Source organism: Alosa sapidissima, chromosome 23 (genome assembly GCF_018492685.1).
Source record: "Alosa sapidissima isolate fAloSap1 chromosome 23, fAloSap1.pri, whole genome shotgun sequence".
NCBI classification, from domain to species: Eukaryota; Metazoa; Chordata; class Actinopteri; order Clupeiformes; family Clupeidae; genus Alosa; species Alosa sapidissima.
The window spans coordinates 26253688-26268396 of NC_055979.1; the positions used below are offsets into that span (position 1 = coordinate 26253688).

General features: G+C 39.6%; 1 protein-coding gene across 2 annotated transcripts in view; it reads left to right on the forward strand.

Annotated features, from left to right (window-relative positions):
• The window catches only part of abcc4 (ATP-binding cassette, sub-family C (CFTR/MRP), member 4), a 54918-nt gene that overhangs the window by 19618 nt on the left and 20591 nt on the right, over positions 1–14709 (forward strand). For both annotated transcript variants that reach the window (XR_006026744.1, XM_042080328.1), the window contains exons 5-9: positions 985–1074; positions 2855–3018; positions 7539–7664; positions 10051–10300; positions 13880–13981. Coding sequence is in view for 1 of the 2 variants with exons in the window: in XM_042080328.1 (XP_041936262.1) it covers positions 985–1074; positions 2855–3018; positions 7539–7664; positions 10051–10300; positions 13880–13981 (732 nt within the window). In the remaining variant the exon portion in view is untranslated. The remainder of the gene's footprint in view (positions 1–984; positions 1075–2854; positions 3019–7538; positions 7665–10050; positions 10301–13879; positions 13982–14709) is intronic.

The following is a 14709-nucleotide window of genomic DNA, read 5'->3' on the forward strand; positions in this document are numbered from 1 at the left end:
ATAATGGCATGATATTAATCTTTCATGTACATGAGGCCCATATAGCATCACAATGAATATGACTATCATGTTAAAAGTTGGCTGGCAAAAACATAAATATGTAGGTTACATACCTGATGTCACTGAGCTGTCAAAGAGGCTACGAAACCATCTCTGTAGCCTACGTTATCGCTAATTAAACTCAGCTGACTGGTGTTAGCGCATAGCCATAGTTGCTGTTAAAATGCCTACTAGGCTAGCGCTGGGAATCTAAACACTTCAACACCGACATGTTCAAAACTATTGCGTGTTATGGGTTAAGAAAGACATGAAATTTCTTGAAGCATTTGGGAACACACTGAATTAACTGGAAAGTAGAGTCCCTGTTAGATTAGCTTGCTTGCAAATGCAGTTGTCCATGTTCTATGGCAAGCGGTTTTAACATACCTTATGAAAAACCGCCTACACTGGGTAAACTTGAAAGCAGAGCTTACCATTGTGTGTGCATGTATGGCAAGCTGTTTTAACATTTAAATGTATTATTTGTAGGAGCAATGACATATTTATAGTAAATTGAATATAACAGTTCAATTTCATGTTCAAATTTGTCTTATCAATAAAAAAAAAAAGCAATTCATGCTTTAGATCATTTTAATTTAAAACATTTTAAAAACAAAGTACCGTTTCAGCACCGGCACCGTTTTAAAAGTATCGATTTAGCACCGGTATCGGATAAAACCCAAACGTTACCCAACCCTACTAATGTGTAATTACCCATATATGTAAATAAGCTTGCCTTGCCTAATGTGTATTCCCCATATATGCTATGTAAATAAGCTTGCCTTGTCTAATGTGTAATTCCCCATATATGCTATGTAAATAAGCTTGCCTTGTCTAATGTGTAATTCCCCATATATGCTATGTAAATAAGCTTGCCTTGTCTAATGTGTAATTACCCATATATGCTATGTAAATAAGCTTGCCTTGCCTAATGTGTATTCCCAGTCTCTGAGCCTCAGCAGTGCAGCTATGGCCCAGACAACAACAGGGCAAATTGTCAACTTGCTCTCAAATGATGTCAACAAGTTTGATGAGGTAATGTTACCATCTATGGAAGCATGAAACATGCATGTGTCTCCTATAGATCTTCCCCAAAATCACAAAATGCTCTACCAGGCTCTACGCGCAGTCTTGCACAGTGCACTACAGAGTTTAGAAGAAGGCAACATTGTGTGTAAGATGACTGAATTGGCTTTTAGTAGCACATCGTTGTATATAATGCAGTGTTTCCCACAGAATTTAATTATATTTGTGGTGGTAGGTGACGTGGTTATGATGCTAACGGATTTAACCATGATTTAGCCAATCATCTTCTATGCCAACAATAATCCTTGCAGGATTTGTAATTTTTCTTTAAACATGCATGCAGGTTTGTTGAGGGACAGAGACTGAAGGAGAGGCTGTACAAAGGTGCATATAGCTCTACAGTGAAAGGATTTCAATAAATTTAGTACATTGAAAATCATTGTGTGGTGGCCAGTGTTGATATTGTGGTGGGCTGCCACAAATAAGTCAATGTATGGGAAACACTAATGTTATGAAAACATGAAAAGTACAAAGAGCATAACAAATGCCAAAGTACATTGAATGAGTCATGTGACACAGTTGATAAAGGTAGTGTGATAAAGTTACACTCCTAAGTTTAGCTCCCAACAGGGATAATGCCTCATGGATTATTCAGCCTTTTGGAAATGCATTTAGGAAACGGAACGGATAGTGGAAACGCTATTAATATGAAAGTCTTAGTAGTATTACTTGTACAAATAAATATGTCTAGACTAGACAAATAAATATGTCATAGTATGTGCATACATACTAGACAAATAAATATGTCTAGTATGTGCCATCATCAGTATCGGTAAACAGACTGCCAGTTGTTTTAGGCTTAAGATCATTGAGCCTAAATACTGAGCTTCAAGGGATGATGTATTATTGCTTGATTGTGTAAAGTATAATCCTTATTATAACATATTTGTATCTGTGCCCTGCTCGGTCTATAAATGTCTATTAATAAAGAAGTACACCAGGATTTAGATCAGGACCCAGTCAGCGTAAGAGAACAAAAGCAACTAGCTATCAGCATGAAGCACAGCGTAAGAGAACAAAAGCAACTAGCTATCAGCATGAAGCACTTGGAAAAATGTGTATTCTCATCTCACCAGGGAGCTTACATGAGCGCACGATCACTTTAAAAACAACTTTCTTGGCAGTTGATCACATAATAAAATCAAGATCAAAATGACCTCACAACGCACAACAGGAAGCTGTTCTGAATGAACTATCAGGATATAAATAGTCAGAGTGTATGAGAAGCAGGTGAGCTGCAAGTCAACGGGCCTATTGTGATGAAAGGGAGCAGCTGGCTCCGAGGATGAACTGGTGCTGAGTGTGTGGCCAGGAAGATAAACATGGCGCTACCGTAAGGGAACAAAACAAAGCTTAGTTTAAGCTTGATGCAATGTTTCAAGAGAGCTGCTTCCCTGATACATAACACCGATCTGTAACTTTCGTCAGGGGATAGTTGGTACCGCCAGCGTTACACTTGCTCTTTACCCTTGACTCTCAGAACGTAACGTTCATTAGTGTCAGTTTGATGTATCCTAGGAACACTACAGATATTTTGACCAATCGGAGCAGTAAACGTTTTTGTAGGGGTGTTTATTTGCGTTGTACAGAAATCTCATATCATCATAGTAACAAAATAGAACTGTATGTGAATGATTTTAATCGTTATGTTTTGCCCTATGCTTTGCTGCTGCCGCTTCGTATTTTCGGTGTTATTCCTGCCTAACTCACCCCCTGGCGTTCACCGCAGGTGACTATCTTCCTACACTTCCTGTGGGTTGGGCCGCTGCAAGCTGCTGCCGTCATTGGACTGCTGTGGCAGGAGATTGGACCATCATGCCTGGCAGGAATGGCAGTCCTCGTGTTCCTCATGCCTTTACAGACTGTGTTTGGCCGCCTGTTTTCATCTTTCAGGTGAAACATTCTCACTCTTAAAATTCACAACCTTTCCCTTCAGTATTCATGTATTCACCCACACAGGGATGGGAAAAAAATACATCAAAATATATTTAAAAATAAAATATCAAATACCTTAATTTGAAGTGTATCAAAATAAACTACAAAATACAGTAGCCACACCATGTATCAAAATAAAATGCTGTATTTTTGTATTTTGAAAATACTACTTAAAGGTAACATGAAATCAGTGTGCAAACTTTCCATATCTGTCTATTTAATCTATTCCTTCATCAGTACACTGACACTGCTGATTAAGTGGACAATGTTCGAGAGTTTTTCTCTGCCTAGGAGACATGCCATAAATCTGTCAACAGATCAACTTTGCTGACCTGCCTGTTACATCTCATAGCCTAATACTGTATCAGAGATGTGCTCAAAAAATCACAACTGAACATACAAGTGGTATATAAGTAGCCCAATATCAAAGGAAACGTGCCAGAACAACAATACTCAGGAAAGCTGCCCAGCAACATTGCTCAGAAAGGTGCCTTGTGTATCATTAGCACTGAATGACATACACATCACAGTTAAAAACAGGCAAACCTTTAAGTGTGGGTGAGCAAGTAACCATGTGGTTGAGTGAGTGGGTTTGGTGAGAGTGGGGGGGTGTATTGTGTGTGTGTGTGTGTGTGTGTGTGTGTGTGTATGTATGTGTAAGCAACCTACACGTTACACATCTTGAACTGGATCATCTTCCTGAATCTCAATAGACCTCTGAAGTTCGCCTACAAAAAAGAACCAAAACAGCCATCTTTGCCCATATAAGGAGATCCGGTTGTTAATTGAAGCTAACTACCTATGGCAAGATTCATTGCAAGTTAGCTCTGGCGTAGCAAAAATCAAAGTGTGCCGTCTACACTTACCGGAGATCACAGTATCCGCTCAAAGGCAGAGGACAAAAGTGTGTTCAGGAAAACGTCTGCATTTCAGACTTTCATCCCTGCGAGAGTTTAACAGGTGCGATAATTCAAAATCCCCATGTTATTTTCCCATAGGAAAAATCGCCAGATACCGGATGTCAAAGATTGCAGCTTTTTTGTAGGCGAACTTCAGAGGTCTATACTCTGATCACAAGAAGTCTGCGCAAATTACTTGGCACCAGTCAAAAGCTACATTCATTGTTTTGCACTTTTTATTGTTTTATCACATCACCAAAAGTAATAGTTTTACCAAAAATACTTGGCAGTATTTTTAAATTACAAAAATACACACCTATGAAACAGGTAGACTACAAAATATGCAGCCATTTTCTTCAACCCAAAAAAATGCAAATTATAAAACACTATTTTGTATTTAAAATGCAACTATAAAATGTAATGCCAGAGGAACAGTAGTGGATGGAAAGCTGCTGGCTTAATGTTGGTGGGGAGATTCCTGGAAAAAAAAACATTGAATCACTTAATCTTTGAGTTCATACAAACCCTCATACAAAAAAAACTTGTGTGTCAAGGCGTTCTTGAGATATAACACTCAAAGTGTTTTTCACATTGACATTTGACCTCCAACATCAATTCACTTCATCTTTGAGTCCATACAAACACTCATACCAAATTTCAGGCATGCATGTCAAGGCATTTTTGAGATCACGCTCAGAGTATTCATGGACTTGACCTTTGACCGTTGACCTCCAACATCCACTCACTTCATCTTTGAGTCCATACAAACACTTGTACCAAGTTTGAAGAATATGCGTCAAGCCGTTCTGGAGATATAATGCGCAAAGCATGAGATATGGCTGTGACTTTTATTTTGACAGACGGGAAACACTTAAACAGGATCTGTAGTTATAGGGAGCACCAGATTGTATGCATTAGAAGCTGAGACGGTTGAATTCACAGGTGACACCTGTGCCAGTGTTCTAATTAGCCCGGGAACTTCTCTGGGAGCTTAACGAGCGCAGCAGGCTTTAGGCCATTATGACATCACAGCCATACAAGTCTATGGGGGAAAAATACGTTTTTTGACATTTTTAATCCCCTATTTCTCAAAGTATAAACTTTTAAGATAATCTGAAAAAATACCTCTCTTGTCCAACTCTAGACCTACACAACGGTTATTTCAACATGTCTGTATGTTAAGCGGTTAGAGTCGCATTCATTCTTGAAAAGGTAAAAAGAAAAGGTTAGAAGAAGAAGAAGAAGAAGAAGCCAGGAGATTTCAAGATGGTGGATTCCATCCACTATAATAAATACTGCCTACTCGTTTGTGTTCGGATGTGCCTGCTTGTAGTCAGTTGGCTACTGGAAATATGTCACATCAAATTTGATAAAAGCAATGCTATTGAAAACATGATATTTCTGACAATAAACGAAAGACTTTTTAAATGGCATGTCTATTTTGTGTCTGCGGAGCGGAGATGAGAACAATCGGAACACAGCCGTATTCTTGATCAGCTGCTTAATCTCGTTGTCAGTCGACCATCGTGCGCCGCTCGTGCATGCATTCCGAACGCAAGTGCACAACTGCAGATAGGCTACCACAAAAAGGCAACCAGAACGACAGAATCCTCATCCAATGAATTTATCCCCTCGAATGAATTGCTAAAATATTAAAGTGATTTAGACTAATTTATACTGGCGGGCCATTTATTTTAATTAGCCTAATTTCACAGACCTGTTGCATGGACATTTTCACTTCATTTATAGGGTGCATCTGCAAACAACTGCTGGCCCAAATACAATGCCATGAATTATGATCATAAACTTTGCATAATGACAATATTTGTTTTAGGCTATGTATTTTTTTGAGGAATGTTCCTGGGAGATCTTTAGTTGCACGTGATGGAATCGCGAAAGTTCAAGAAGATCCACTGCCTTGAAAAAAAAATCTCACGAGCTGCGTGCTGCCACTGCTGCAGCTGGACTTTGCGAAGTTCATCCTAGAGCACAAACGTAAATCATACTAAAATTGCCCTGGCCTTGAATGATGACAAAATAAGGAAAATAAAACTAAATCTCAATTAAATAACCAAGACTAGGTTGACCGTGTGATTTTTGTCAGGAGATGTATTGAGCATTTTACTTCACCGGATTATCAGCGAACTGCCATGAGAACTGCTAGCTGGCTACTCAAAGTAAACTAGCAATCTATTTGTGTTTGATCTTTGTGAATTACAGAAATATCAGACTTGCTAGACCTACTTCGAGCTACCAAGCAACCTTTCCACAAGGATAGATTGAATTTGTTTTTGTGAGGTGTTTTGAGGTGGTCTCTTCTAAATGGTTTATGAAGCATCTCACTTTTCCAGACCTTTTTCACAACATGTGGCACATTACACATATATATATGTATGTTTGCCACATTGTATGGGTCACTTCTTATATCATAACAAGGTAATACAATGTGTAATCAAGTGATTAACAGTCATGTAAATGCTAAATGCCCTAATACCTGTTGATACTACAACAATGCTAAGTATAAGCTCTTAACCTTGTAGTTTTGCACATACTGTAGGCCTATCATGTACAACTCGATTTCTCCATTTCTTTGCACAAAACTCTCCAGAAAGTGACATTTAATGGTATATTTTTCAAAAAAGAGCCCCCCCCCCCACACACACACATAAATTCCCTGGCTATGACCATCTGTGGGTTCAAAAGTTATCAAGGTAACTGTAACAGCAACACATAAAAGAATCACAGCAAATGTGATTTGATGTGAATAGAAAGTTAAATTTGCGTTAAAAAGGCAGATGGGAGCCAAACTTTTATCATAGGTCATATGCTATTAGCGTCAGCTAAATGACTAAATGTAAAATGTAAATGCTATTACTATACCTATTTAATGAAAGTAACTATAACATTGACTCTGGTTGTAGTCTACCATAATTTCCCAACTATTAGCCGCAGCTTATACATTGATTTTGCTAAATTTCTTCAGCTATGAGGTTAATGCACGGGAGCAATTAATATGGTTTTGTTTCTTTTAACTTGCATAAAACACTGTCCTGCGGGTTATACACAATGCGACTAATACACAGGAAATTACTGTACCTGTGTATGTGGCTGTATGTGGTTAGTGCTATTGTTCAGGTGAACTTGGACAGACTTACTGTGAAATGCCAACTTGATATTCTAAAAGATATGAGTTGAACAGTGAACATTTGTTTATTTGTTGACAAAAAACCCTGTCCCTGTCCCGCTCCCCGTCACTGGGCCCATCTTGCCACTATGTGGTGTGACCAGAGACGGTTGATAAAGCTTAACTATAGAATCTTTGGTGTGACATTCGGCCCTTTCAAGAGAGTTCCATTATCAGCATCATAGTTGGCCCCACAAGGCTTCCATTTTAACATTCCATATGTTAATGCAGAGGAAGTAGATTGGGAACCAAATAGAACGTTCAAGCATTGTTTTTGTTTTTATTGTTGAAAGGGTCTATATGTTGTGAGTGATCATGCAATAACAGCCGACCAACCATCTTTTTGTCTCCTATACCGCTCTGTCTCCCCTTCTCCCTCTGTATCTCTTCCTCAGGAGTAAGACAGCGGTGCACACTGATACCAGGATCCGTATTATGAATGAAGTCGTTTCTGGTATCCGAATCATTAAGATGTATGCCTGGGAAAAGCCCTTTTCAGCGCTTGTCACTGATGTCCGAAGGTAACGAAATGTTGCTTTACTCTGCTGAAATCGTTTACAACCTCTGACTGTCAAACTGCATCATAGAGCAGTCCTGTTCCACATGACTATACTATTAATACCGCAAGACTCTGGCTGCTGGAGTGGAAGATATTATCTATTTCTGGCCCTCAGGTTCCTTAACAGCAGAATAATGATTATAGATAGATAGATAGATAGATAGATAGATAGATAGATAGATAGATACTTTATTGATCCCCAGGGGAAATTCAAGATTGTGCAAATGAGTGTGTGTGTAATCAAGTTTTATTTAAAACTCACATGGCGGTTTTACCAAGAAAATTGAAATACATGACCATTTACAGTCTGAGCAAAAGAGTTAAAAGAAATGAATAGGTTGCACAAGAAATATATAAAAATAAATAATATAAACAGGGACAAAAAGAGAGGGGTAGGTTTAGGTGGCGTTTTAATAAATGAACAGTCACCCTGACTTTGGCATGTTTGCACAGCTCAGTTGTGTGTAGAATCCCCGTAGTGTAGTCCTCCTTGTGTGTTTATTTACTTTTATGAGCTCTGTTCTGTCACATGTACACATGATTACACAATTGCCTGTTGGTGTGATTTATAGAATGTGGTAGAAAAATAAAATATGAACTCACAAATCATTATGACAATGCAGGTTTCTCCTTAAATGACCATGCATGACTGTCTGGGAACACCCATACAAACCTTTGGCAAATGATTGACCTCTGTTGTTAACCTCTGCACTGCAATGAATCATTTTTTTGAACAATGAACAATTACTTTAAACTCAAGTCAAGTTCATTCAGTTCAAGTTCATAACATTGTTATGTTACATTAGTGCAGTGTTTTTCAACCTTTTTTGAACCACGTTACATTTTTTACATTAAAAAGAAATCCCACGGTACACCACCAACCAAAAATGTAACAGAATTACACACTGTAGCCTAATAAGCCTAAAGCAAAATAATGACAATTTAGTCTCTCCATTTGTTTACAGTTCAGGTCAATGTCTGCATTTTTTCCTTTTCAAGTAGGCTAGGCCTATTTATCCATCGCTGTTTTACCCATAGATATTAGAAAGCTAGATACCGCATTGTCTGAAGTTCTATTAAGTGGCATACTGTAGGCTGCGTGAACGCAGACGACATATTGCTGGGGCCAAACACCTATGGGCAACACTTGCCGACAAACAGAGACACCCGTCTGATGTCCAATCAGAGACACCTGTTTCTCCATTGGCCTGCAGTGATTGTTGCCCCCACCATGATGGCAGCACTATTTACGTAGCTTACATATTCTAGAGCCCAATGCGGTATCTAGCTTTCTAATATCTATTTTTCACAGCCACTTCTCGTGCGCGTCACTTAATTAACAAGGTCATCAGGCGCTACCTAGTGCCACCCACTGACATGAGAGTATTTATTTACTTAGCAAGTCACTACATGCTCAGATGGCACAGATGCTCAACAGTGACACAGCCTAGGCTAATATTTGCAACAACTAAATAATACATGTTTTTGGACCGATTAAGTTAAATTGGACAAGTACCCCACGGCACACCTGTGTGCTGCGGAACTGTGGTTGAAAATCACTGCACTAGTGTTCGTGTTGAAAACAATCACACAGAAATTGTGTGTGTTTTTGATACTTTAGTTTATGAAGCAGGCATTGAAAAACATTAAAATATAACTAGAATGTATGTGCTTTATGTACACACAGCTAAAAGTTGAGTGGAGAGTAGAGGGATTGTTGTATTAGCATACCTAATTTCAGATATACACAGGAGATCATATGCGTCAAAAGCCCCACTAACAGAGCAGCCTTCATGGGTACTTCAGTGGGTATATCAAGCAGGCACCTTCCTCCGTTTGTCTTCCTTTGAATTAGACCGATGACACCTTCAGAGGGCTTAACAGTGGTGTCTGGTGTCTTACACCCACACCCCTCCAGGCTCATGGCTTTTCTAAAACTCGTTCTACAAAACATTTTTACCACATATTTCACATTTACATGTATTCATTTAGCTGACACTTTTTATCCAAAGCAATTTATACTGTATGTCAATTATATTACAAGGGCCATTTTAATCCCGTTGGGGTTAAGTGCCTTGCTCATGGATACAACGGTGGACGCTGGGTATTGAACCCACAATCTTTCAGGCTGCTGCTTATTAGCCGAGCTCTTTAGCCACTACACTACCACCGCCTCATGCAGATTTTCAGACAACGCAACCACAAAATTGCTAGCAGCCCAAGCTAGGTAGCAGTCAGGATACTTGCCTTGGAAGCACTTACAGCAGCCCATTTCTTTGTGTACCAGTACATAACGGTACATTCCTATTTTTTTTTATTTTTCAAGATGCTCTGATTTGTCTTTTCAGGAAAGAAATATCCAAGATAATGTCCAGCTCGTATCTTCGGGGCCTCAACATGGGCTTCTTCTTCTCAGCCAGCAAAGTCATATTGTTTGTGACCTTCACGGTGTACGTGTTGCTGGGAAACCCCATCACAGCCAGTCGTGTGTTCAAGACGGTCTCCCTGTACACTGCAGTACGCCTCACCGTTACTCTTTTTTTTCCGGCGGCTATCGAGAAGCTCTCTGAATCTATGGTCAGCATCCACAGGATCAAGGTAATAATATTGATGATACTTTTATTTAAATAGCGCTATAATTTAATATAATTTAAATAGCGCTTTTCAAGACACTCAAAGACTCATACAAGATTGAAGATTAAATAGAAGATTGCTTATGCCAGGGCTCTACAGTGCGCCCATTTCACTCGTACATGCGAGTAAAAATGATGCCGTGCGAGTGCAAAAAAATATTTAGGCGCACTGGTGCGAATGACTTCTAACCATGTCAATGTTTGTCTGCAAAATACACCGCAACATCGAGAAACATTACTGGTGCAAACCATAGAATCACGTCGCGAATGCAGCATAAAAACTACACCTCCCATCAACGTTAGCAGTTTCGCTAGTAGTCGCTTCTATCAAATCCAAGAGCGCGCAGAAAAAGCGGAAAGTTAGACTAGCCAGCCAAGATGCAAAGATTGAAGAAATTAGTTCTTCTATCCACCGAATTCATCGGATATCGGAGGAACAGGATGAGATTCTGAGAATGCAGTGAGAGAAGGAAAGGTAACCTAACATGCCTTTCAGCCCAGTTGACGTATTGGCTGCAATAAGCAAAATATAGCTGTAGCGAACCGGCACAAAAGTAACCTCCCGTAATACTCCCATTTTATTCAAAGGTAGAACGCTACTGACAACTCCAGGCTTCCACGCATGCTTGTTTGTTTACACCGAATACAAGCTGAAGTGCAAAACGAAAGTAGGCCTAACGTTTGCCTACTGCCCCTATCAATGCAGATATTTCAAATAAAAACTAAAAGTATAAAACATATATCCTTGCAGGCTTGGAATTTCACCATTCTGGGGGCAAGGCCACTTGGCCTTCAGTTGGGCATATTTGGTGGGGGGCACAAAGGCCACATGTCAGGGCACCAAGGCCAAAGTTAACTATACAGTAGTGAATGATCAAAGTTGTATTTAGCCTATTCACTGCAGTAGACCTGCATCACTGTATGAAACATTACAAAAACATGACATATTACATAGAACTGTAAATCATCTGATCATCTAATATTTACAGATATCTAGGCTATATATAACATTTATTTTATATTTGGCCTGTTATGAAATCATGTATTGAACAATTTAAGCACAGCTCAAATTTAAGAAACTCAAATAGCCTAGATGCATGCTTAGCATTTTGTGATCATTAAGGCTACTTTCACAAACTCTTAGTCAGCTGTCCTCTGATTTACCTATATCTAGGCGATATTTGTAACATTTATTTTGTATTTGGCCCGTTATGAAATCATGTGGAACAATTTAAACACATTGTAAAACTTAAAGCCCAAATTTGGAGACATCCATGTATGTCGAACTTTACTGCAAATTCAAAACTGGATTACTCTGGAACGGCTAACTGTACAGGGGACTGCTTTACACCTTGTGTTCGGTAAGGTCTCCTGTTTATTCTGATATATGGTTTGTCATGTGTTAAAAGAAGGGTTCGTAAAGTATTCCACCGAGGTGAATGGGTAGGGAGAACATGGGACGCAAAACCTTCAGTAGAATGTATGATTAAATTGAATTATATTATTTACTTTTCTCACGAACCGTTCAACACAGCAATTGTCGGCTAACATCGTTTAAAAGCTGAGAAAAAGCTCTTTCGTTTGATACTTGTGATGTGTGTGATGAATAGGCTACTTCGCGAATAGTTCAACTGAGAATGGGTGAATTTGGACGCACTTTCTTTCTTGCGCTGTCACTTTCTCCACTGCGTAAAAGACTAAATTAATTTGCGCTGTGAATGCTAAGATTATTTTGACAGGCCACAGGCTAAATAAAAATCGCTATTAGTAGGACTCAAAGCAGAATATTGAAAGAAGGGGCCACCAAGGCCACCGTGGCCTGTAAACCTCTGATTTTCAAAGGGGCCTCACGGCCAACGCAAGGGGCTCGGCCATGGCCGTCGTGGCCGCAGTGAAATTCCTACCCTGTATCCTTGATTAGCCTATGTTGGGTTTTGTGGAAGAGAAAATGGACTGTTTTAGTAGTAGTATTAGGCAGTATGCAGTCCGATAGGTCACCATGGGCATATTTGGTTTAGCTATAGATGGATTCACAAATAAATAAATTGGCCTACATTTGGCAGGATACTTGATGTACAGGCTAAATGCAACTATGGCAATGTATTATATTATTTTACATTAACAAAATGTAGGAAAATGAAACAGACTGAAAATAAAGTAGGCACTGATCTTTAAAATCCTGTTTCCTGTAGCCTAAATGTTGTCAGTCATCCTTAATGTGACTTAACTGACTGTGCGCCCAAATTTTTGTCTGTGCTCCTACATTTTTTAACTTGGGAGCACAAGTGCTCCTGAAAAAAAATGTTAGTGTAGAGCCCTGGCTTATGCTAATGCTGAGTATTTGCGCCTTTGGGTGTTTAATCTATGGATGTAGAATAGATACATGGGATTAAACAAACAGTGAAACCTAAATAGTCATGCCATGGATCACTTTAAAACTGCTTTGTGGTACAAGATGAACATATACGGCCGTTCACACCAAGAACGATAACTAACAATTACAGGAAAAAAAGTATCGCTCTAGCCAACATGAATGATAACGTCCACACATAGGCTATAACAATAAAGACCTGAAGGACGATGTCATTGGGGTCACTCTCAGTTATCACTATAGTTATCGTTCTTGGTTTGAGTTATCACTATAGTTATCGTTCTTGGTTTGAGTGGCTTTCAAGGAACTGAGACTAGAAGGAAAACGGCTGCATCTGTTTCCAGAGTGGATAAGCAGGCCTTGGCTTCCATTTCCTCATGATTACTCTGGAGAGGGAAAACCCATGCTTATTTGTACCACAGGATGTGAAGTTTTTCATAGTGTTAATAGTGGACTGTTTGCTGACTTTGTGGGCAGGGTACTCACTGGTGCTGTTATTAGTGTATTGCATGTGTTGCATTGCTAATTGGGCAAACAGTGGGATGATATAATCTTGCTAATAGTGTACGTTGCATTGCTAATTTGGCAAACAGTGGGATGATATAATCTTGCTAATAGTGTACATTGTGGTAATTATTATTAGAGTTATGCCATTCCTCTGACGGCTTTGGTCCTTTTGTATAGACAGACAAAACACTATTAACGCTGTGCTGACCTGGCTCCAAATGTGTTTTTTTTTTTTTTTTTGGATTACTGGTACTTTACGCTTCTTCAAAAAAATATATATTTGGAGTCTGAGTGCGAAATTTTCTTGTTATTTTTTTTTGTCCCTTTAAATGCCAGCATTGTATCTTTGTTCGCTCTCTGCAAGAGGTGTCAGCAAACCTGACCCCCGTTTTCGCTCCTTGTGTTAATTTTATCTCCTTGTGTTAATTTTAGCTCCTTGTAGTGCCTTTCCACTGAGGTGGCGACTGCTATAGCCAACTAGTAGCCTTAGGTCCTGTTACTCAACCCATTGGTGTGACAGACATTTCTTTCAGTGAAGTCTACAGCAGCTGTGACAACAAACTGTAAATGGTCATCAAACAATAGAACCAAACAAACAACAGTGAACTGTTCCGAACGGTACTTTAAAGCCATTCTAGCAGTGCTCTTTGTGCTTAATCTCTGTAGACGTTCCTGTTGCTTGATGAGATTGAAAAGTCACCCCTACCTGTGATGAAGACAAAAGCGAGTTCTGTGGAGATACGGGATCTCATGTGCTACTGGGACAAGGTCTGGTCCACTCACACCACACACAGTATATGCACAAACACAAGAACAGGCAGACGTGCACACATACATACACGCATATATACACACACACACACACATGCATACACACACACACGCATACACATGCACGCACGCACACACACACACACACACACACACACACACACTTTTTGCATGATTTATGCATAGCTAGTTTGGGCAGCCGTGGCCTACTGGTTAGCGCTTGGGACTTGAAACCGGAGGGTTGCCGGTTCGAACCCCGACCAGTAGGCACGGCTGAAGTGCCCTTGAGCAAGGCACCTAACTCCTCACTGCTCTCCGAGCGCCGCTGTTGTTGCAGGCAGCTCACTGCGCCGGGATTAGTGTGTGCTTCACCTCACTGTGTGTACACTGTGTGCTGAGTGTGTTTCACTAATTCACTGATTGGGATAAATGCAGAGACCAAATTTCCCTCACGGGATCAAAAGAGTATATATACTTATACTTATAACTAAAAACAAAATTGAATCACCCACAGTGATTAAGCCCGTCACCTTGTCGTCATCCATATCGTTTGCACCGTTTGACTGTCCACAGATCAATCCTCACTTTAGTCAATGTCTATTGTTAATGGCGCTATCAGGGGTGAAAGTAGTTTTAAATTATTGCCGGTACTATGACCACAACCTTCTTCTAATGTTATATAAAGTTGGTTTGTTTCAGGCTGTCACTGATATTTCTTTATGTGA